This window comes from Plodia interpunctella, chromosome 20 (genome assembly GCF_027563975.2).
Source record: "Plodia interpunctella isolate USDA-ARS_2022_Savannah chromosome 20, ilPloInte3.2, whole genome shotgun sequence".
NCBI lineage: Eukaryota > Metazoa > Arthropoda > Insecta > Lepidoptera > Pyralidae > Plodia > Plodia interpunctella.
The window spans coordinates 2,802,476-2,824,310 of NC_071313.1; the positions used below are offsets into that span (position 1 = coordinate 2,802,476).

Genomic DNA, 21,835 nt, shown 5'->3' on the forward strand with positions numbered 1-21,835 from the left:
AAGAAAGGCTAGTGCCCCAGCAGTAAACATTTAAAAGGCTGTTGATGATTGATGATATTTTTAAATGGATGAAAATTTTGGAACAGATGTTTGAATAGAAACCTTTTTGATAAAAATAATAGGATGACATGTTTTATTGTATTACATATACTTCGCCGCCTCTAAAGCGCTCGTAGATTTGAGAACAGGCTACTTTTATCAGCTATCCTACTGCTACACCACGTTCGATTAAGTAGACCAGGTTGCACCAGTCAACTTTGACATTACCTTTTAATTAATTGGTTAATATTGACGTCTAATTTGACTGGTGCAACCGACCCTTAAATAGTAAACAATGATCAAATAAACTATTAAAAGACTTACGTCAAAGAAACCCCCAAAGTTCGAACGCTTGCCGATAGTGTATAGGCGTTTCAAATAGTGTATACGGTACAGTAACGGTGCACGTGCACTATAGCAAACAAACACGACATTACAGTACACAAACACATCTTGATATCAACTGTTTATAAATATAGAGTTGGATTGTTTGCTAATGCAGGTATTTCATTGCGGAGAAAAATTTAAACACCCGCGTATGGGATTTGTGATCATAATTTTCGATATAAGATCTGCAGTAAAGTTTAAAGAAACGAATAACTAAATTATTGGATTGTGAAAAAATATCATCGTACTAAAACTGGGGTAATAATTTTTTATTTGAGTTACAAAGTATAAAATTATAGCGCAATTATTTCCGAAATTATAATAAATAGTATTTCCAACTGGCCAGCATGTCGGCCAATAAATATAAAAAAATAAATTCATATCATTTGACGACCTCGGTGGCGCAGTGGTAAGATTCTTGCCACTGAACCGAGAGGTCCCGGGTTCGATCCCCGGTCGGGTCATGATGGAAAATGATCTTTTTCTGATTGGCCCGGGTCTTGGATGTTTATCTATATATGTATTATATTATATAAAATATAATATCGTTGAGTTAGTATCTCATAACACAAGTCTCGAACTTACTTTGGGGCTAGCTCAATTTGTGTGATTTGTCCTAATATATTTATTTATTATTTATTATTATTATTTATCTCGAACTAATTTAGACACAAATACTGTGATTACAGATTCCAGATACAATGTATATGCACAATGGGATGGTGCATGTCTCATTTGTTTGTATGGGAATTTGTATGCAATTCATTACTCCCATGCTGAAGTCCTTGCTGCACCATACAAAAAGTCCATTACATTTTCACATCATTTCGGAAAAAGCCACAGAAAGTGACATATCAAAATTGTTCAGAACATGGGATATAAATAATGGTAACTGATGTTATAATTAAGGTTTCTTCTGACTTAGTGATATTTTATTACCTTAAAAGCCCAAAAATGTAAGGTAACCTTGCAAATTATATATAGGAGCAAGATCAATTTTAACCTTAAAATATACTAAGACGATCAAATTAAAAAAGTACCAGTGTTTAGATTGTATGGAATTGTGTAGTTTGTATGGGATAGTGTCTTATATGTGCACGTGTATTCAAAGCAGCCAGTGTGACATGTTTCATATAGATCCATATCATAGAACGTACGCGCTACGCGCGCGCACACTTCGTGCATTTTCTTTGATTTCAGTGAAATATTCGATTTACAATGCAGAGCACATGTTTTCTGAAATAAGTTGGATACCGAACAAACATCATTCGGGAATATACGGCCTCATCAAAATATTAATTCCTGAAATATTGCCACAGACATTGGATAAAGTTATTATGCTTGATTACGACTTAATATTATTGTGTGACATAGTTGAGTTGTGGGCGTTTTTTAAAAAAATGAAAAATTACCAGGTAATTTTTTTATAAAGAGTTGACAACTGCCGTGTTTTCCTTAAATACAGTTGTTTGCATAATTTAAGAAAAGAAAAAAGAAAATTAAAAAAGAAAGAAAGAAAAATTAACCCTAGCGTATATAATAAGTATGTATGTTAAGCAATGTTTTATGTATGGCTCGTCAAAACATTTTTAAATATTTCAGGTCATTGGCTTAACTGAAGAGCAATCAAATTTTTATTTAGGAAAAAATGGTTGGCCCGCTTTAGGCGCAGGGTTTAACTCAGGCGTCGTACTATGGGACTTGAAGAAAATTCGAGAAAATTTAATTTGGCCTAATGTTTGGCGAAACGCTGTAGAAGATAACCTTCCAAAACTGAAATTCGTGAAACTGGCTGATCAGGATGTGTTAAATGCTGCTATTAAAAGAAATCCAGAATTCGTTTACAAGATAGATTGTAGGTTTAATGTTCAGTTGACTTCGGCATATATAGCAAAAAGTCGTTGCTACAAAGACATTTCTCGTGTTAAGGTTAGTTCTTGTACTGTATTATAGTCGAAAACTATTTACTAATTGTAGTTTCCGTATCTCAAAGATAAAAACGGGACCCTCATTGATTACTTCTTTGTCCGTCTGTCCATATGTACGCGTAAAGGTATAAAGTTTAACTAGTATAACGATCTCTTTTAGCTGTGACAAAATTAAACTTATAACGCAGTATATTTTGCAGTTTCAAAAGAATTTTTCAAAAGAATTAAAACATTTATCCTACAATCATGAAATTTGCCAAAAAGTAAGAGCTACGGATAAAGAAAAACCGTAAATATGTAATTACATAATTTAAGACAAAAACTTCAATTGAACTCACTTTTGACCGGTTTTATCCACGTCTTTTCTCCGTCTACGTCTTGTCCTAAGTGCATTTGATCAATACATAAAAAAATAAATATGTTTTTTGCAGATATTCCATTATAATAATCATGATGTTTGGAGCGGTTATACTTGGAAGGGTACTAAAGGAGACGCTTCTTTCTTTTCAAAAACAATCCAAAAATATATTTCTTAACAGAAAATAACTGGTGTGTATCTATTACGATATTTTTTAAATAAATTATTGAAAATACTGATAGTTTGTTACATATTTGAGTACCATACGTGGAGTTATGCCATGGGGTTTATAAGTTTGTCTCTTCCTTATAAAATATAAAATAATATTACCTACATTTATTTTTAAAATGTGTTATACATTACATTATAGTACTTTATCCAACAAGCTTGATTGCAAACCCTGCAAATCTGGTGCAAAATAAGATTTTTTACAAAAATGTCATTTTTGACACAAGCTTTCATTGTTGTTAGAGAGATATTGCATTGAATGTGTGACACAACATCATGACCTTGCAGTAAACTGTTGAGGAGTTCTCACCACTGGAGCCGTTCTCGGATGAACCATTAGATCATGCTAAACTAAAAAAATTCTGCTAAAGTTACAATAATACATGACTAGATTGCTACATAAAATAAAATTCGTTGGTCAGGATATTTCGCTCGTAAGTACTACAAATGAAGATAATTTTCTTCTCTCGTATCCAGTTAAAATAATAAACAAACTAGTAAAAATAACCGTCCCAGGGCCCCTTGAGGTAGGTGCCCGATGCAAGTACCGTCTCCCCCTTCTATAGCTACGCCGCTGGGAAGCATTCAATTATAGGTAGTGGCAGATTACTAGCGCACGTGTAGTGTCAACACGTGACTGACTTGAAGTAATCGGAAATGCGAGTGATGGTTTGTTTTGTTAACCATAGGTACATGTACAAAAAAGAGAGATATGTGTCCATTAATTTTGTGCCAAGTATTTTTATATAATGTAATTTGATTTTGACTGTTCAGATTAGGGCAAAATGAAGGGAAATTAGAAAGCCTAATGTTTGATAGAGCAAGGCTGAAAAAAGGAGAAGAAAGTCTTGGATCTTGCAAAAATTTAGTTAATGCCGGCTATACTCTATCATCGACATATGCCGACGCGAATTAATGAGCGTAGTTTGTTTATGAGCTTTTATTTATCACAGTGACAAAGTATGCCATTACTGCATAAGTTCGACGAACTGTTCGGCGACATTTTATAGCCGACATAAAACAAAGTTTGCAATTGCCTCCAAAGCCTAAATGGAGAAGAAACGGCACAACAAACTTCACTGCGGCAATGGCTCCGAAGACGTCAATTTACAACACCATTAAGTTGGTGTAGTAATTGTACTGTGTGCTTATCAGTTAGAAAGTTAAAGTCCAAAACAAAAGTTGTGCAATTGAATGCCTCATTTTCGAAATTATTTTCATTAAGCTGAAAATAAAATAAAAAAACTTAAAAGTGATTTTGAGGCGACGATAAAACATCGAGTTTGTTAAATGTATTCAAACTTTGTCAGTTTTTTGACAAAATGGAAATAAGTAATTTTAAAAAGGAAGTAATAAATTCAATTAACGGACAAAGTTTAGAGTTCGTTTACCCCGAGACACGAAGGTATCGAAAAGTTTTTAAATTTATAAAATTGGTTTTCTTGTTGCTCTAGACTGTAGATTCCATTAGCCGTGTTCAAATAAACTTTATAGATATAATGTTAATTTGAACATTAATATTAAGTAACATAATGCTGCTGCTTAAATAAAAAAATAATATATATATATATATATATATATGGACACAAATCACACAGATTGAGCTAGCCTCAAAGTAAGTTCGAGACTTGTGTTATGGTATACTAACTCAACGATACTATATTTTATAACAAATACATATATAGATAAACATCCAAGACCCAGGCCAATCAGAAAAAGATCATTTCCCATCATGACCCGACCGGGGATCGAACCCGGGACCTCTCGGCTCAGAGGCGAGCACTTTACCACTGCGCCACCGAGGTCGTCCAACCTCTGCTTCGACTCAACACCGCGCGACGGAATAAGTAAAACCGCGCTAATAACTTCTATATAATGCCATATAATGATAATGTCTATTGTGGGTGCCCGCTTTCTTTCATATCGTGTGTGTTAACGCTAAAACCGGTGTCTGATTTTACTCAAGATGCCTAAGGCATCTGACATGACTTCTACGACTAAACTTTGTCTAGTCTCAAGTAGTCGCATACACAGTAGTGAAATAATTTATCAATCTGTCTATGCGCGTAAATGTGTCGTTCGAGCAAATGATTTCGCGCAAGTGTCCTGATAGGGTCAACCAGTGTGCACGTTTCACGATTTTTTCCTTAATAGGAATGCTAGCGTAGACAATATATTGAAGATAATATCACCTGAATAGGAAGGTCTCATTGAATACAGGGTTGAGGTTTTTGCGATGGACCTTGGTCTGGAACTTCTTCTTGCGGTCGGGTAGTAGGAACACCTTGATGTACGGGTCACTGCTGCCCGTTACGTCCTTGATGGGCAGGTCGCGGGCCTCGAAGATCTGAAACAAATAGGAGAATATAATCATCATTGTGTTGACAATGATGACGAATGTTGATTCGCATCAACAATATTCGCCATTTACGTTTGAGAGTATGCTCCACTGCTAGGTCGTACTTTGTTGCGAAGACGCAGCACGTTGTTTTCTCTACGTTTTGACAATGACGTACGTTGATATATGTCGAAATTTCACACAATATCAGCGTTGTTCTTCGTTGCCTGTCGTCCGACAGGCAACGAAGGTCAACGAAGGCAATGCTACGTCGTGTTGATGTACGTCACGATTCAACAATGCGCGTGAGGTACAGAAAGATAATGGTTTTAAAGTATGGTTGGTTCACTAGCATGACACCATCGTATATAGGGTTCAGTCAACGGTTCAGTTCATCAAAATTACACTTAGCCTCAGTTGCACCAGTCAACTTTGACGTTAATTTTAATCTATCAAGCCACATGTCTGTTTCCTCGCTCAGTAGTATTTAAAAAAACCTGCGTTGCGTTTTCGTCAAAATCGACTGGTGCAACTCACTCTGAAAGTTATTAAGTTACACGACAACTTTAAATCATAAATTGAGCTTCAAAGTTCAATATTTATCTCAAACAACGATATGCTTTTAAAACAGAGGAGATAACAAACTTTGTATCGTTAACCTTTAGTTAAAAGTTGTTATATCAAGTTCTATACTTTTGACGAATCCTTTCTGCTAATTTCACCTTTGAAAATGTAGTTATATTTACGAAAAAGAATATTGCCAATTAACAAGTTTTTTTTTTACAAAAACGTCATTTTTGTCACAAGCTTTTATTGTCATTGGAGAGATCTTGTGGCATCGCTTGAGAAAAAACCTATGACCGTGCTGTTAACCGTTAAGTAGTCCCCTCGTTTGGAGCCGATACTGGGTATACCACAGGTAATGTATTGTCATGGAAACTGAAGCGATGTGGAAAATTTCAACTTTCAACAACTAGAAGTAGAGGAGACTTGCAAGATTTGATTACAGATTGACAAAGAAATATCGGGACAGGAGAAACAAACTGAAAGCTTGTGAAAATGAAACCTTTGAAGATCTAAGAATATAATTAAACTAAAGTACCTTTAGTACTTCACCTTCATCTTCCCGTTAGTACCTCATTATTTCGGCGACAAAGGTTCAAAGGGTGGAACAGATTGTCACGTCCCGAAAAAATGGTTTGATCAGCTTGTGATAAGCGGAAAATATGGGACTGAAATCAGCTTACTGCTTTGATAAGGTTACCTGAGGAAATAGGAGCTTTCTATAATCATGCTCTTTGATAGATAAAATCTTTATTTGCATGTTCTCACTCTTTGCATGTAAAACGATAGTAAATTACACATTAAAACGTAAAAAATCGTCCAGTAGTTTTTGAGTTTATCGCGAATAGCCTGATAAACAAGGCAGTGGACTTTGTTTTATATTTTTAATAATCATCATATCATTCCAACGTAAAGAAATAATCTAAGCAATAAATTGATAATACCCCTCTGTGAATTGGTGCTCATAAAATGACACATAAAATAATATTATAACCAGCCCACAGAATTCAGATTTCGATCAGAAGATAAGGACAGGAAATTTAGGACAGTTCCAAACCGATTTGCATAAAATATTAAAAAGTGCGGAGGTATTTTTCTAACTTATCTAAATTAGGAATGGGCGCGGGTAAAATATTATGTCGATAGCTTACACAGGTAAAAAGTATGATAATATTCTACCTATAATATTTCTTGAAAATAATATTTACATTCTATTTTTTTCTAATATATCAGCTGTTTTTCCTACCGCGCAGATTGTAAAAGTCAATCAAAGGAAAGGGCAATTAACTGGGGATTCTTCTCATAGACGATGTGGCAGAAACTTGTCAGTATTTCAGAATTTCAATTACACGAATAAACCGATCTAATTGACTGCTAAAAGGCCTTTGAGTTTAGCGGCTTAAATCTTACCCATGGATAAAGAAATGAGACAATTTCTAGAATTTTGACCAGTTTCAGCAAATCGCCTGCTGGGGTCGTTGACAGTACAACAGGTCAATAACCTTGGGAGCTGGATCCCGGACCGACTTTGCGTGGTTATGGCCTCAATATATGCGGGAACTTAGGAAGGAACCCAGAATTTACGGGACTTTTATCTGTAATGGGTTTACTTTGAATATTCTTTTCTTTCTTTGTTATCTGTGTCACAGTTTGCAGCATATAACTGTGAAAGAGGCTAATTTTCTTCATCATTAAGATTTCTTGGGACCTTTTTCATAAACGTACGTATAAAAAATTATGTATATATACATAATATTTTTAACTACTATATCGTCAAGAACGGCAATTTCACAAATTTTCGACTTATTTTGGGTATCATCTAGATTCATGTTGTGGATATAAAATGATTGACCTTTAATACGATTACCTTTAGGTCCAATCAATAGCCAAAATTAAACGTTATTGACCTTTTATTAGTATCGTGTGATCAATACGTAATCAAGCTTTTATGTTACTAATTACATATTATCAAAAAATTACCCCTATCACGTATCTGTCTGTATGAACGCGATAAACTAAAAAAATACCGGAGGGATTTTTCTACGGGTTTCACCAAAAGACAGTGTGATTTCTGAGAAAGCTTCGCGAATGCGTGAACATTGCATAGTCAGTATGAGTGATTTTATTTACCGCAATGAAAAACCAGCAATATAAACTGAATCCGTCAAAGTTTGGCAAACTGTCCTACGGCAGTGTGGAGCCGGCATTACATAGCTCACCATCTTGTCTGTGTTACCGGCAAACCAGAAATAATTATTCCTACATGCGATAGGATTAGATAAACTGGTATAGTCTAGGCGATTAGTTCGTCCTAACCCTAGGGACCAACACTGTTCAAATGAGTTTCTTTCGGCATTTCTTCTCAGCAGTGGTCGTTCCGAAATGCCAGTAGTTTGTAGCTTGTGAGAAATAACTATAAATATAAAGATTGACGAGAAAAAGTGCCTGTGAGGGTCTAATTTCTGAATAAATGATTTGATTTGATTTGAAGCCCGATAAAGAAAAAATATAAAGTTACCTTCACAACTAATGCTTCCACTTCCTGGTCGTATTTCAGGGCGAAGTGCACCTTGCCGCAGAACTCCAGCTCGGCACTGTCGGTCGACGACTGACGGACCAGCTCGTTCTTGTATAACTCCGGCTGTCAACAAACAATTACATTATACTTGCTTTTGCCCGCGGCTTCACCCGCGTTAATTTCGTGCGTCCGCTAAATAAGTAATTACTTATTTTTGTCAATAAAATCTCGAGTTCTAAGCAAACGTAACGCGATGAAACCTATACCAGGTTTTAAGTAACACCATCGCCTTTACATCACTGCATCAAATTCCATCCAGGAAGTTTTTTGCGTGATGCGCGAACAAACATACAGACAATCAGACAAAAAATCTTTAAACATTGTTTTGGCTTCAATTAGTCCCATGAAGATCCTCCATGTAAGGACATAGCCCACTTACAGATTTGTTATATACTTACCTACGTACGTATAGAATATAGATTTAACAGTAATCCTGGCCACAATTTTTTTTAAAAAATAGAATGGTCTTTATTCAAAATTCAGTATTCCTAAAAAGTTCATTTGCATGAAGTTTTTGCTTGCAAAAACTATCTACGGTCTGATATTGAACGCTGCGGGTTATTCACTATAATAGCACAAGGAGCGGCACGCGCGTGTGGAAAAATAGTGAAACGAGATTTTTTTGCATGAGACCACACCCTTTGTATTTTAGTATAGTCGCGTAATGAGACCTTTATATTTTTATGTACGTTAATATTATAAGAAACAACGATTTATAAAACTGGACAAACAAGATTGCTATGTTTATTAGTACATTCACTAATAAGTAATAGGCTGTGATCTTATGATAAAGACAAAAAAATGATTTTCCAGTCTTTTCCTCTTTCTCTACCGTTTTCGAAACTACAATTAAATAATTGTAGTTTCGAAAACGGTAACTATACTTTAATTTATTAAACTTTGATATTCCCCGAATCCTACAATTTAAGGATCTTCCAAGGCAAGAGTGAACAGGGATTATTTGAGATTATTTATTCTTATTGATTATTTAATCTTAAACCTCATAACATTTCTAATAAAAAAAATTTACTGAAGCTGCGCTCCATATTGTCTAAGCCCTATTTCTAAAATAAGTTAATTATCGACCCCGTTTTTATAAAAAAAATCTCGCGCGCACTATAGTAAGTCACTTATGGCTAGCTCCTAATGTCGCTGAATAACCCACGATGCAACCTGCATCTAGTTGTATGCAAATTAGGGACGCTGGTATCCTAGGTAATTAGAGCTGTCTAGATTCTAGACTATAGCAACATAACATGTTGGTTAGAAAATATTGATCATAGAAGCAACGTTGGCTTCTAGTGCACACGAATATTATGTTGTCTTTATGCTTCCATCTCGCATATACTGTTTGTTAGATTTAGATTTTGTTGGTTGTTGTTGCCATAAATTGTATGTTGATAAAATCTTCTTATTTCTTACTTGCTTCTCCATCAACTCCGAATGTTCCCTGTTGAGTTCGGTCTGCGTAAAAATAAACTTAACATTTTGAAGATTAGGCTGTGCTTTTACAACTGGCCGCCTGCTTGACGTCAACCGTCTGGGAATGCTTTTGTGGCTTTCTAGGCTTCTTAGAGTATCGACTAGCCATTTGTGAGGACCAATACGATGCCACTGATAAAGCATCATCTGTGGCATCACACAGGACATATTTATGTCCTCTGTGATGCCACAGATTTATGTAAAAACAAACTCTATTATTTAATAGAGTTTTTTTTTAAGTACCAATATTATACACATACAGTATATTTAAGTAATGAACATTATTGTTAGGGCCGGTTTAGATTGTAGAATAAATAAAATGAGGATGATTTTTTAATATCTATCTATGTATGGAACTACAAAATATTTTCCTAAGGAAACTCACTTTTTAATAAAATATATGTTATTATGTAATACATACAATAATAACAATTGATAATGTCAAGTTATATCAGTAAGTAAGAAACAATATTGTTATGAAACGATATAAAAAAGCAAACAATCCCCTATCATTTATATCTATTGGTTATTTTCCTGCCAAGAAGTCCATTAGAACGCAATTTAAACAGGGAAAATTTTTAGGATTTCACCCCAAATTTCACGAGGAAAGAATTGAGAAAAAAAAAATTTACGAAATAAAAAATATTTTTCCATTTCGCTTTAATTGTTAATTGATTATTACTGTTGATATTAAAGCCAATATTGTAATCAAATGTATTTTTTTACGAAATGCTTGATGAGGTTGGAATATAATATTTGTTCGTATCTCACTCGACGCAACTTCCTTCCTTATATGATTTTCAATTACGTGTACGACAAGAAAGGAAAACATACATTCATTATTTGTTATGTTTTGAATTGTGATGGTATATACTTAAATTTGTTGCAAAAAAAAAAAATATTTTCTCTGTTATTATGGAAGTATATGGAAGTGAGGTCGCAGGCTGAGAAAGCAAATAGTAGTAGGTAAGTAATTAAAACACGTAGCTAGTTCAGATTCAATCACAGTACCTTACACATTATAAAATAATAAAAAAAAACTCTACGGTATATGTCTGTCTGTTCGCGATAAACCCAAAAACTATTGCACGGATTTTCACGCAGTTTTCACCAATAAATAGTGTGATTCCTGAGGAAGGTATAATTTATTAGGTTTTTACAAGAGCGAATCCGGGACGGGCCGCTAATAAAGAATAATTTAAAGCAGTTACTAATCCTTAAATTAATTTGAAATGAAATGAAATGACATTTATATTACCATTTTCTAAAAGGGTGATAAAAGTTGAATTTGCGGCTAGCGCAATGAAAATATTTGAAGGGCATTATTGTAAGTCGTTGAATTACCTGTTTTACTACGTCGTAAAGGGGAACCAGGAATTTTCCATATAGTCTGAATAGATTTACCTTCGTGCCAAGGTTTGGTGGAGAAACGATAAAGTTACGTGTCAACGTTGATTCATTGCCATTACGAATTGTGGCGGTGACTAAATTGTTCCGTTTGTTTTATCGAATTAGTAGTGAGCGTCCAGTCAAAGTTGACTAGTGCAACTCACTCTTTGTGGTTCCGCCGTAGAATAGGGTCATTTCCATATCTTCCATATTCTTCCGTATATCACACAACCCCGAACGCAACATGAGATGAGAGAGACTTATTTACAAGAAAATAAATAGTAATTCAATTCGTGGTCGTAAAAACTCAGCTGCCTGATAGTAATCAGATTCAGATAGACCGCAGGTGCGTAAAGTTTACTGTATCATTTAGTTTACGATGTAAGTTCTAGAGATCGGAATTGACTAAGGATTTACTTAGAAATGAACAATAGAAATTTATATGTAATTAATTTTTTAAACGTTTGTCGCATTTGATTTGAAGCAGCGCAAAACACTGAATTCGAAAATAGTAAACCAAGTTGTTTGCTGTTATTTTTCTACTCTTGCCGAGCATGAGGCGGGGCGGTGGGCGGGACTTGACTGATTTATAAAGACTTGGACTGATTTATAAAGACTCATATAAGTTATAAGTTTAAAAGATCTTGTTTCATTTAACGCGTCAAAAAAAATATGTCCGTACAGTGGATATCTCATCAACCTACCCAAATTCATGCAGGGTAACTTGATGTGCTGTTGACTGTACATTGAGAAGTTTCCTGGGATATAATCTGATTGGATAATATATATTAAAATATTTATGACTAAATTCTATTAGCGGAACTTCGCTCCGTGACGTAACGAAGCGTAACGCTGAAATGAGAGGTAACAAAATATCTATTAAGTAATTGATTCTTGGTACTGGAGATGCGAACTCACACACAATAAGTTTATATTGCTCGTAAAGTAGACAGGGCAGCCGGACCTTGTTGATGAAACTTTAATCCAATGGAAGTTATGGCTAGTATACCCATACTTCCATTCATACTATTCATATTCGTATTACCTATGATATCTATACAAATCCATACTAATATTATAAAGAGGAAAGATTGTCGATTATGTTTTTTTTCTAATAAATAAACTCAAAAACTACATGACCAATTTTGATGAAATTTGGCACAGGGACAGACGAAATTTTTAGGAGTAATATAGGCTACTTTTTTATACTATAAATAAAATCTTGTACAAATCAATTAAATTGCATGTCTATCCCTAAACGTCGGTGGATGAATTTAATATTAATATTAATTGAGAATTTGCAGTCTTTGACGCTCCGATAATGAAGTTGGCAACTCGGTATGATGTTACTAAAGACTTTGTGTTGAACAAACTGATCATGAAACTGGCTTACAACTTTGTTAAAGAGAAAATTTTGCGGTAACTCTGAAAAGTTTTTCAAGCAGAATTCATTAGGTACAATATGTTTTTCCATGAAAGGTCGTGAATGTTTTTATCGGTCTTTGTTATCGCGATAAACGCATAGGGATAAAGGGAGAAACAAACGAAATTAAAATATATTAATTATTTATTGACTTTAATGTCATAATATGACATTATTATAACAACCGCATGCATTACATTATTATAACAACCTCATATATTATTCGGAAGCACACGAAGGGACCGAGTCCGCGCGCAACACAAATGTACATATATGTCGAAAAATGTTTTTGCGACAAATAGGTAAATCAGAACTGGAATTCTTGCATACGCAAGATTTTATTACCCAGATATGTATGTATTGAATATCTCTTTAAATAAATAAATATATAGGGACAAATGACACAGATTGAGTTAGCCTCAAAGTAAGTTCAAAACTTGTGTTATGGGATACTAACTCAACGATACTATATTCTTTAACATATACATATAATAGATAAACATCCAAGACCCAGGTCAATCTGAAAAAGATCATTTTTCATGTTGACCTGACCGGGATTCGAACCCGGGACCTCCAGTGTAGCAGTCCGGCATGATGACCACTAGGCCACGGCGATCGTCAAATTTACTTTAAAAGAGTGGTAATAAATATTAGAATGGAATTCTTGTGTATTCCAGTACGTTGCGCTGTACGTTGCACAAACACAAAGTAACACTTTTGCATTGTCCTTACTCTTGGCAAAGGCTAGTAGTAATTACAGTGTTATCCGACCCCAAAAGCAAAGCAGAGACTTTAATTAAAAGAGCAAAGGGAACAGCTTTTATTACAGCTTTAAAGTAATTTTTTTTTGTAATTATGTATTTCGGCAAAATCTACTCCTTATTTTTAGAAGACTTGCTGTAATTATAAGTTTTTGTTGCGGATTACTTTCAAAGAAGTCTCAAACTATTTTTAGAAGAGATTAGCGAGGAATTTAGAAAACAAATTAAAACGACTTCCTCGAAGGGTAAAGTTTGGTCAACCCGCGCCGGTCTGAGATACATCTTATAAGTATTAAGAATTGTTTTGCCGTCATATTACACCTAACATTTTTCATTATACGGAACTAGACAAAAAATAATCTGCGAGATTTGGCCCATAAATAACACATACACTACCAAGGCAAGTAAAATAAATGCTTGTAAAAAGAAACAAAATATATACCAGGGTTTTTTTATATAAATTCCGAATAAGATTTTAATTAAATCACTTCCAGGCATCTGACATGACTTAGACGACCACCTACCGGCATGTAGTCGTATATTTATTTTTCTTTATGTACCTATATAATTCTAGTGTAGAATTATAATATAATACATAAAGACGAATAAACCATAGGTACACCAAATTAAATCAAACCTTTATCAGTCCAATAGAGGAGTCAGCCCGCTCCAGACTACAGATGCTGAACTGTATGGACGGCAGGTCCAGGCGGTGAGACAGCTGCCTCTGAAAGGTCTGGTGGCGGGTCGGCACGATCGGGAGGGTCGTCTGACGCAGGACCTGCAATTCACACAGATCTTAAAATCTGTACAACAAATTAAAAGTGGTAAAAATATAATAGACACTAACATATAATAGTACAAAATAATATGATAGTATTTGTTTTGTTATATTTTTAAGGTTTATTTACACATCCAATCTTCTTAAAATATCAATAGATATTTGGAGGGCATAGATAGTAAGTACTTAGGTGGGAAATTCTTGTAGGCGTGCCGCGGCCTTAAGCTGTTTTTAGATAAATAATAAATGTGTCTAAAACTGAAGAACAACACATTTTTCTCTAAGTTATTCCATATTAATATTATAATGAGAAATGATTTGCATTTTTCGATAATTTTCGATTCCAATGAAAAATAAAAAATACTGTACCTATTTAAATATAATTTGACACAGAGACAGACGAAACTTTCGCGATAAACACAGGCTACTTTTTATTTATGGTTTTACGCAAGATGGGCGCTAGTATACACGTGAACTACAATGTTGTACAATATTTCTATTTCTGAGTGTATAAATGACATTTCGGAGCCGGTTAAATAATTTAAACTGTAATGTAAACTGTGCACGTGTTTATTTTTATAATTAAAAAAACAGAGGGGATATATATATATCCCCTCTGGCAGAGCATATGCTCTGCCATAAATATTGTGTTTTTCCAATGGTATCCATAAATATGTATATATTTTTTTATTATATTACCATCAGGCGACCTGCATGCTCGTTTGCCAACTATACTATAAAAAAATAGGAGCATCCATCGCCGGCGAGCATGTATGAAGAGAAAGATTAGTGTAGAAAAAGAAAGATTTGTCTGGTTCGTGCTAAAGTTTGAATGATCACTCTATTTTAACAATTATTATTGAACTGTATCCACTTGTACTCTCTTTCTCTCTATTCTGATTTCCTGGTTGCTTAACATAGTAGATAAATATATATTATTTATTATTATATATATTAGTCGATGTTTTATGAACGCGCTAAAAGTAATGTCAAATATTTTCTTTGTTCTTTTTATGATTTTTTCTATGAATGGCCAGTAAGGTGATACGTTGTTTACAATTAGTTTTAAAAAAAATAACATACAGGTTATTGCTTATTTCTTTAATAGACAAATACTGTATTTAGACAAAAAATCACAGATATAAGAACATTACATTGAATGTGCTTCGAATAAATAGGAACTAGTTGATTTATCTTAATAATCTTCCACAAGGGAATATCAACCCCGAAAAACTTTCATAACACGGAGTTAATAACGAAAGTATGATTCAAGTTACGCGAAAAATCTTTCCGGTCGGAAAATTCTGAAACGATTCACTGGAATTTAATACATAAAGCTGCTTATTCATAAAATTTCTCGGCTGTAAGCCTCAGTAGGATGCACTTAACAATAAGTGTAAATATTAAACTTGGTTCTTATTAACTTAAGTGCCAGAGGGATAATAAAATGTCTATGTAATTAGTTAGCACGGTTCGTTTTATTTTGAGTTGAAATTTGATAGATTTGATTTAATCAACTTGTTACTTTTTTATAGTTTTACACGAGCGGGTCGCTAGTATATTGTAAAACTAACTGGAAATATTTCTTAACAAATTCTATCTAAGATGGCGCGAGCCTAAGTTATTGTTAAACGTTCTGGTACAGGCTAGGTATTAGTACGTACGTAGTTAGGCTATTAAAAGTGATATTACGAGTATATACTACTTAGCTGTGCAGTGCATTGCAGAGATAAGAAAGTACCTACTATTGCAATTTACCTTTTCTCGTTTAAAGTCATTTTTATAGACTAAAGTAGTAGTAAAAATATGTGGACGATTGAAGCGGTGTGAATTTTCGTAAAAGTGTTGTGAATTTATCTTGAAATACCCACGGGCCAAAGTACTGAGGCACAACTAGTCCAAACAGGAGACGTCAAATTCATACAAATGTTGTTTAGAATGTTATGACATCAAGAAATATAGAGAAGTGGTAAACATATTCTGATATGTACAATTGTATATGAATTTGTTCTCGACTATATTGCTATGCGGGCAATATGAGATATTCCCGTCAGTGTCGACAGACACATGCAATATTATTGTGCTCCGGGACATAATAAAAATGGAGTTAGAAAAGAGATGATAGCGATGGAAAACTAAATTGTTTCTCGAATCACGCGGTTTGTACAACAAAAATACGAGACACCGATTGAACGCATATCAATTTGACCTCTATGTGACAGTAATAGAGACGAAATCGCAATACATATACATGTCTTGCAAAAAAAAAAAAAACTCTCTTCTTTTTCGAACGTCACAGATGCCAATCTTAATGTTCTTTAAAAATGTGTATTCTTTTATTAAGACAACTGTTCAATAATGAACATGGGTCAGTGACCTGATGACCGGAGGCTGTAGCCCAGAAATTATTGTTCATAATACCTTAGTTTACAATTTTATGCTCAAATAAATATGTTGATATTTACCTTGTTTTCGTGTTAAATATATGTTACATAATGAATATAATACAAGTTGGTTTTTCTTTTCTTCGTCCAGTAATTGGTACTATAAGCTTCTAGATAAAAAAAAATTTTATGTAATTAAGATAAGGTGTATGGAGACCAAAGGTTAATTAGAGTGTCCTACATGACTTCGAAAAGAATTCAATAGTCATAAGACAAAAAACTTGAGTCCGAGGAGATAACTGAAGATTTTTTCATGGTAAGTATAGGTTGGCAAAGAAGCAAGCGGAGTGCCAGTCGCATCACAGGAGCGTTGACGGCCTTTGAGAAGCTGTAGACTCGTGTATTGATAAACCATCAATGGTTACGGATAGTATCAGATCGAGAACATTGCTGCAGAAAGAATGTTTTTGTTTTATGTAAAAGGCATACAACACAAGTCAAAACGCACATTAAAATTCCCCCAATAAAACTCTGGCCACGCGTCAAATTGAGCACCATTTTTCAGCACACAAAGGGTATTGTAAACTTGACTAAAAATACAAGAGCCAGGAGCCGTTTAACCGCAGTGAAAACGTTCCAATACATTTAACACGAAAGAATCGATCAGTCCGCTGCCCATAGAATATTCTATTTTGTCCCTCATAAAAGGTTTGTTTTCGTTATTTAAATGTAGCCCTAAGTGCGTGAAAGGGAACGTAAGTCGTAGTAGATGGGATGTTTCAATATAGCTATATTTTTTATGTCCAAAGATGTTTTGTTGAGATGGATGGATAGTACACAATATAATAATGCCCGCGGCTAGGACCGCGGGCAATAGTAGTTTTCTATGAAATAATGCTGTTGCTGTTTGCAACGAGTTTCTTTCACCGCTGATAAAGTATAAATATGTATTAAGTATATCGAATAGGTAGGTAGCGTTAAAAATTGTGTGCCACAAGTGTTGGATATAACGCTAACTGGCCAATCACTTCAGGCAGAATTGTCTAGCAGTTTGTTTATCTGGAAGATTAATATATTTTATAAGAAAGTAGTGATTCTTGAGATCCGATTTATTTTCACTGATTTTGTATAACTTACATATTTGACAATCACATGTACAAAGCTACCGAAATTAAATGTCTAATCGGCCTAATAAATGTAAATAGACCCAACTTTTCCCCAATCTTATCCCAAAAGGATACATAAAACTGTATCCTTAGTGTATTAGTAGAAAGGAAATGAGAATATTTACCCGTGAGGTCAATATTGACACAATTGCCAGATCAGTGACCTTTAGGTCTCATCCCGATACTGTTGACTGATACTCCTCTGTTTGAGGCAAACAATTTTGCACCAAGCTCCTAGACTATTTACATATTTCTTGAAGAGAAACGATTTTAAAGAGATTTCGATAAAGACTTTTATTAAAAGGCTAAGGAATGAAATGCAGATTAATTTACACAGCTGTTAAGTATGTTGTTTTCTTTGTCTCTCTTCGTATTTTTTATCTCTCTTGTTACCCAATTTATATTGATATATAAATACTATATTGAGGTCTTTGTTAAACATTTCATTCTTAACAGTTCACTCAACCACGCTATACTAGCATTATTTTTTTATCCGCAACATAACTGTTATTTGTAACAAATTTTGTAAAGAAATAATAATAAAGTAATAAAATTAATAATGAATAATTGGCTAAAATAATCGGCTTCAATATAAATATCACTTTCAAAATATTTTCCCAATAAATTATAGGAAAAAAAAATGTGTCGAATATATAAACTTATATATATTATAGTAATCCATCCAAATAGTAAATAATTGCGGATACTTCATTATAAAGTTTGAAGAAAATCTTACTTTAAACTTTCAAAACTTTATAATCATAATCATAATTTTTATTTGCTCATAAACATGGTAGCTATTAATATGTTGCAAGTTAGTGACGTATGTACAAAAACATGTTTAGCTTTAAATATTATAGCATGCAAATATTAGTTGTCAGCATAGAACTCGCTCAGACAGTAATGAATAACTTTAGTTTTTTACTTGCTCAATTAAAGTATATATATGTGCTTTTTCGTTTTATCTGCCATAGAAAAAAAGAGACAGAGATGTATTCAAAACACTTATAAAAAGAAACAATCGTAAACAGCGAAATGCTTTCAGCCAGAATTTGATAAACGCTTTGCGGGCTTGGTAAACAGTTCGACAAACTGCCAATATTTTGTGAGAGTCGGCTGTAAAGGCAGTGTGTTATGTCCCCAGATAGACGTTTAAAAAACAAAAAAATTATATATATTTGCTTAGCAAAGCAAAAAAAAACAAACTGCTCCTTTTCTTGGCGTTTGACGTAAAGATAAAAACTGCTCTCCCTTAGGAATTTTGGGATATTTGTGTGATTGACTAAACATTCATATCTAAATCGTATTAATAATAGTGGGAAGTAGGTTTGGATATGGCCGTGTAAATTAAACCAAAAATAACATGTAGGTATTGTAATTTAAACTTATTCACGGTAACTGATGCATAAACTTACTACATTGCAACTTTACTCATCACAAAAGGAGATTGCTTCTCCGTTTTTTTTTCAGTTAGGTTTGGATGAAAAGTTGTATAATGCCGGCTATACATTATCGCGATACAGTTCGCCAAACTTTGACAGATTCGGAATAAATTGCGGTAAATAAAAGATCTCATACAAACCACGCAATGTTCGTGCGTTCGCGTCGCCATCTGTCCGTTTTCGGCGATAGTGTGTAATCGACAGTTTTTTACAAATGTTTTTTGGAATTCTCTGCCTAATTGATTGACTTCAAAGAAAGGTTAACATTTTAAATGTAGGAATGTGATTTCGGGTGCCACGATCACAAAGGGATTAACGAATTAAAATTTCATTGTCTTGGAGCTGAATACATTTTGTCGGCGTTGTGGGGTTTAGTCACCCACGTCCTCAGTCTAATATTCACAAAGCCTCATTGAAAAATTAAACGTAACACGCGTATTCCAAAGCTTTTCGTATTTTAAAAAAATTATTACTTATCTTCTTCATAGTCGTATTCCTCATGATTGAGGGTCGTGGTCATTACATGGAATGAAACACACGTAACAACTTTCTTGGCATTATTAATGGAGTGGTTTGCCATTGCCTTCTCCATTTTACACACAAGTTAATAATCAACAAGTGTGCAGGTTTCCTCATGATGTTTTTTTTCCTTCACCGGAAGCAAGTGGTGGTCGATGAAAACTACTATACATAAGTCAGATTGGTATACAAACTCATGTGGCACAAGTAGGATTCGAACCTGGCATCATTCATCCACAGGCGATTCACAGGCGGGGGGTCTTAACCATTACACCACCACCGCTTCAAGCGATATTATACCTTATAGTTAAGTGAAAATTGTTATCAATGTCTACTATTTTTTATTTAATTTATTTAATGCTATCATGTTTAACGCATCCCCTTGGTTCACTTCTTTCTCTTTCCACACAAAGGTTGTCGGGAAGAAGGTTGCATTTGTGATAAGTCCACCTTTGCGCTCATTTATGCTTCTATAAATGGCGCATTGGAAAGTTCATTTATCCATCTATTTACTGATCTATTTATTATTTCGTTCACATATTTAATATATATATAAGCGGTGAGCTGACGATATCGTCAAAGACGCTGGACGTTAGCTGCTTTCAATTTAGCTAGCAGCAGCATTTTTGAGCAAGGAATCATTTTCAAAATCAATCATTCATAAAATTTACATTATCATAGTACAGATTAATTATTTTAAAGTCAGTAAAATTAATTCTTCTCTTTGTTATTTGAAAAATTGTAATGACAGCGCGGTCGCTCGTAACGCTCTGAGTACCACCCGCCTATGTTGAGTAGTAGACTCTTCGAGTTAGGCGATGATAATGACTTGGAACAATGAAGTGTAAATAATTAATAAAAAACACACAAATGTGTTACCTTTTTGCCGGGATCTTTGTGCTCCTGAACATACTCCTGCTTCAAAGGCTCGGTCTGCAGGTCCGGCAACGAGTGGCTGATGCGGATGGCAGCTTGCCGCGACAACGAGTCACAGTTGCTATCTTCAGATTCTCTTCTGCTCCTAAAAATAAAAATACAAGTAAAGTTTGACGTATACAAATTGCTGAGAATGAGAAAATACACATGCGTTTTCAGCAGTTAAAGTGATAAGTGTATTCAATGTTTCTAGCACTCAAAAATACATTTGATGATACAATACGCATTTTCTGCCAGTTTAATTTTGGGTTGCGGATTCAATGTAAAGGCATAACGGTCTAAGAAATCTTCGATTTCAATCAATCAATCAGTAATGTTTGTTGTTGGTCTCTTATTATTAATTAATACAACACAGAAAATATAACGTCATTTAAGTGTTTCCCCTATTTTCATAATGGCAGAAATACAAATTAAAAAGCAATTTTGGACTTAAAAATAAACTCAAACGTAGGTAGAACTCTAAAAATAGTAATATCCTCGTTCAATCTTCAAAATAAATTGTTTCGAGCCAGATTTGCAACCGATCCCAGGGCCGATTTATTATTAGGTAATTCTTGTAAATCGCTGCGGAACCTAGGTATTTGTGCCCATGCTTTCATCGCCTTTTATCCATTTCGTTTACATAAAACCTGTTTCTAAATAAATTTATACAGACACGTATGAAATATTTATGTGATAGAAGATCCGCTCGTGATTGCATCCGGTATAGGTATCATAGCTATGTTGTACAACCTAGTGGCAAAATCATTGAACTATTATCTCGATGGGCAGAACGGGCAAAACCCATCTTGTGATTTAAAAAAGTATTCTCTAACGACTACTGAGATCGCAGACTTTTAATATATAAGTCTGCGATTTATTTTCTTGCTGGCTATGGATTGAAAATATACAAAAAAACAAAAAATCATCAAACATTTAAATTTGCATACCCGTGGACGGTGAAACATGTAGGATTAAGTTCTTCTTTTAACACCACATTGTAAAAGAATGTAAACTCATGTTTTTGCAAATAAATAATCTTTGTTTTTGTCTTTGTCATCGTCACAGTAACTAATTGGAATAAAAAGCAAGGGAGGAGAAAGTTGTATGCAACTTTACAGATCCTATATACTAACAGCCTTTAGTTAAATGA

The 21,835-nt window shown here is 34.2% G+C and overlaps 1 protein-coding gene and 1 long non-coding RNA gene across 3 annotated transcripts in view; one reads left to right on the top strand and one right to left on the bottom strand.

Annotated features, from left to right (window-relative positions):
* The window catches only part of LOC128678548 (synaptotagmin-10-like), a 69,120-nt gene that overhangs the window by 10,481 nt on the left and 36,804 nt on the right, over positions 1–21,835 (bottom strand). For both annotated transcript variants that reach the window (XM_053760139.1, XM_053760140.1), the window contains exons 3-6: positions 20,647–20,788; positions 14,113–14,256; positions 8,361–8,483; positions 5,133–5,287 (exon numbers count right to left, since the gene is read on the bottom strand). In XM_053760139.1, coding sequence (XP_053616114.1) covers positions 5,133–5,287; positions 8,361–8,483; positions 14,113–14,256; positions 20,647–20,788 — 564 coding nt within the window. The remainder of the gene's footprint in view (positions 1–5,132; positions 5,288–8,360; positions 8,484–14,112; positions 14,257–20,646; positions 20,789–21,835) is intronic.
* On the top strand, positions 526–2,947 carry LOC128678550 (uncharacterized). Its single transcript, XR_010370188.1, has 5 exons — positions 526–684; positions 1,116–1,314; positions 1,627–1,841; positions 2,029–2,355; positions 2,786–2,947. It is a non-coding gene; the product is annotated as an uncharacterized LOC128678550 (long non-coding RNA).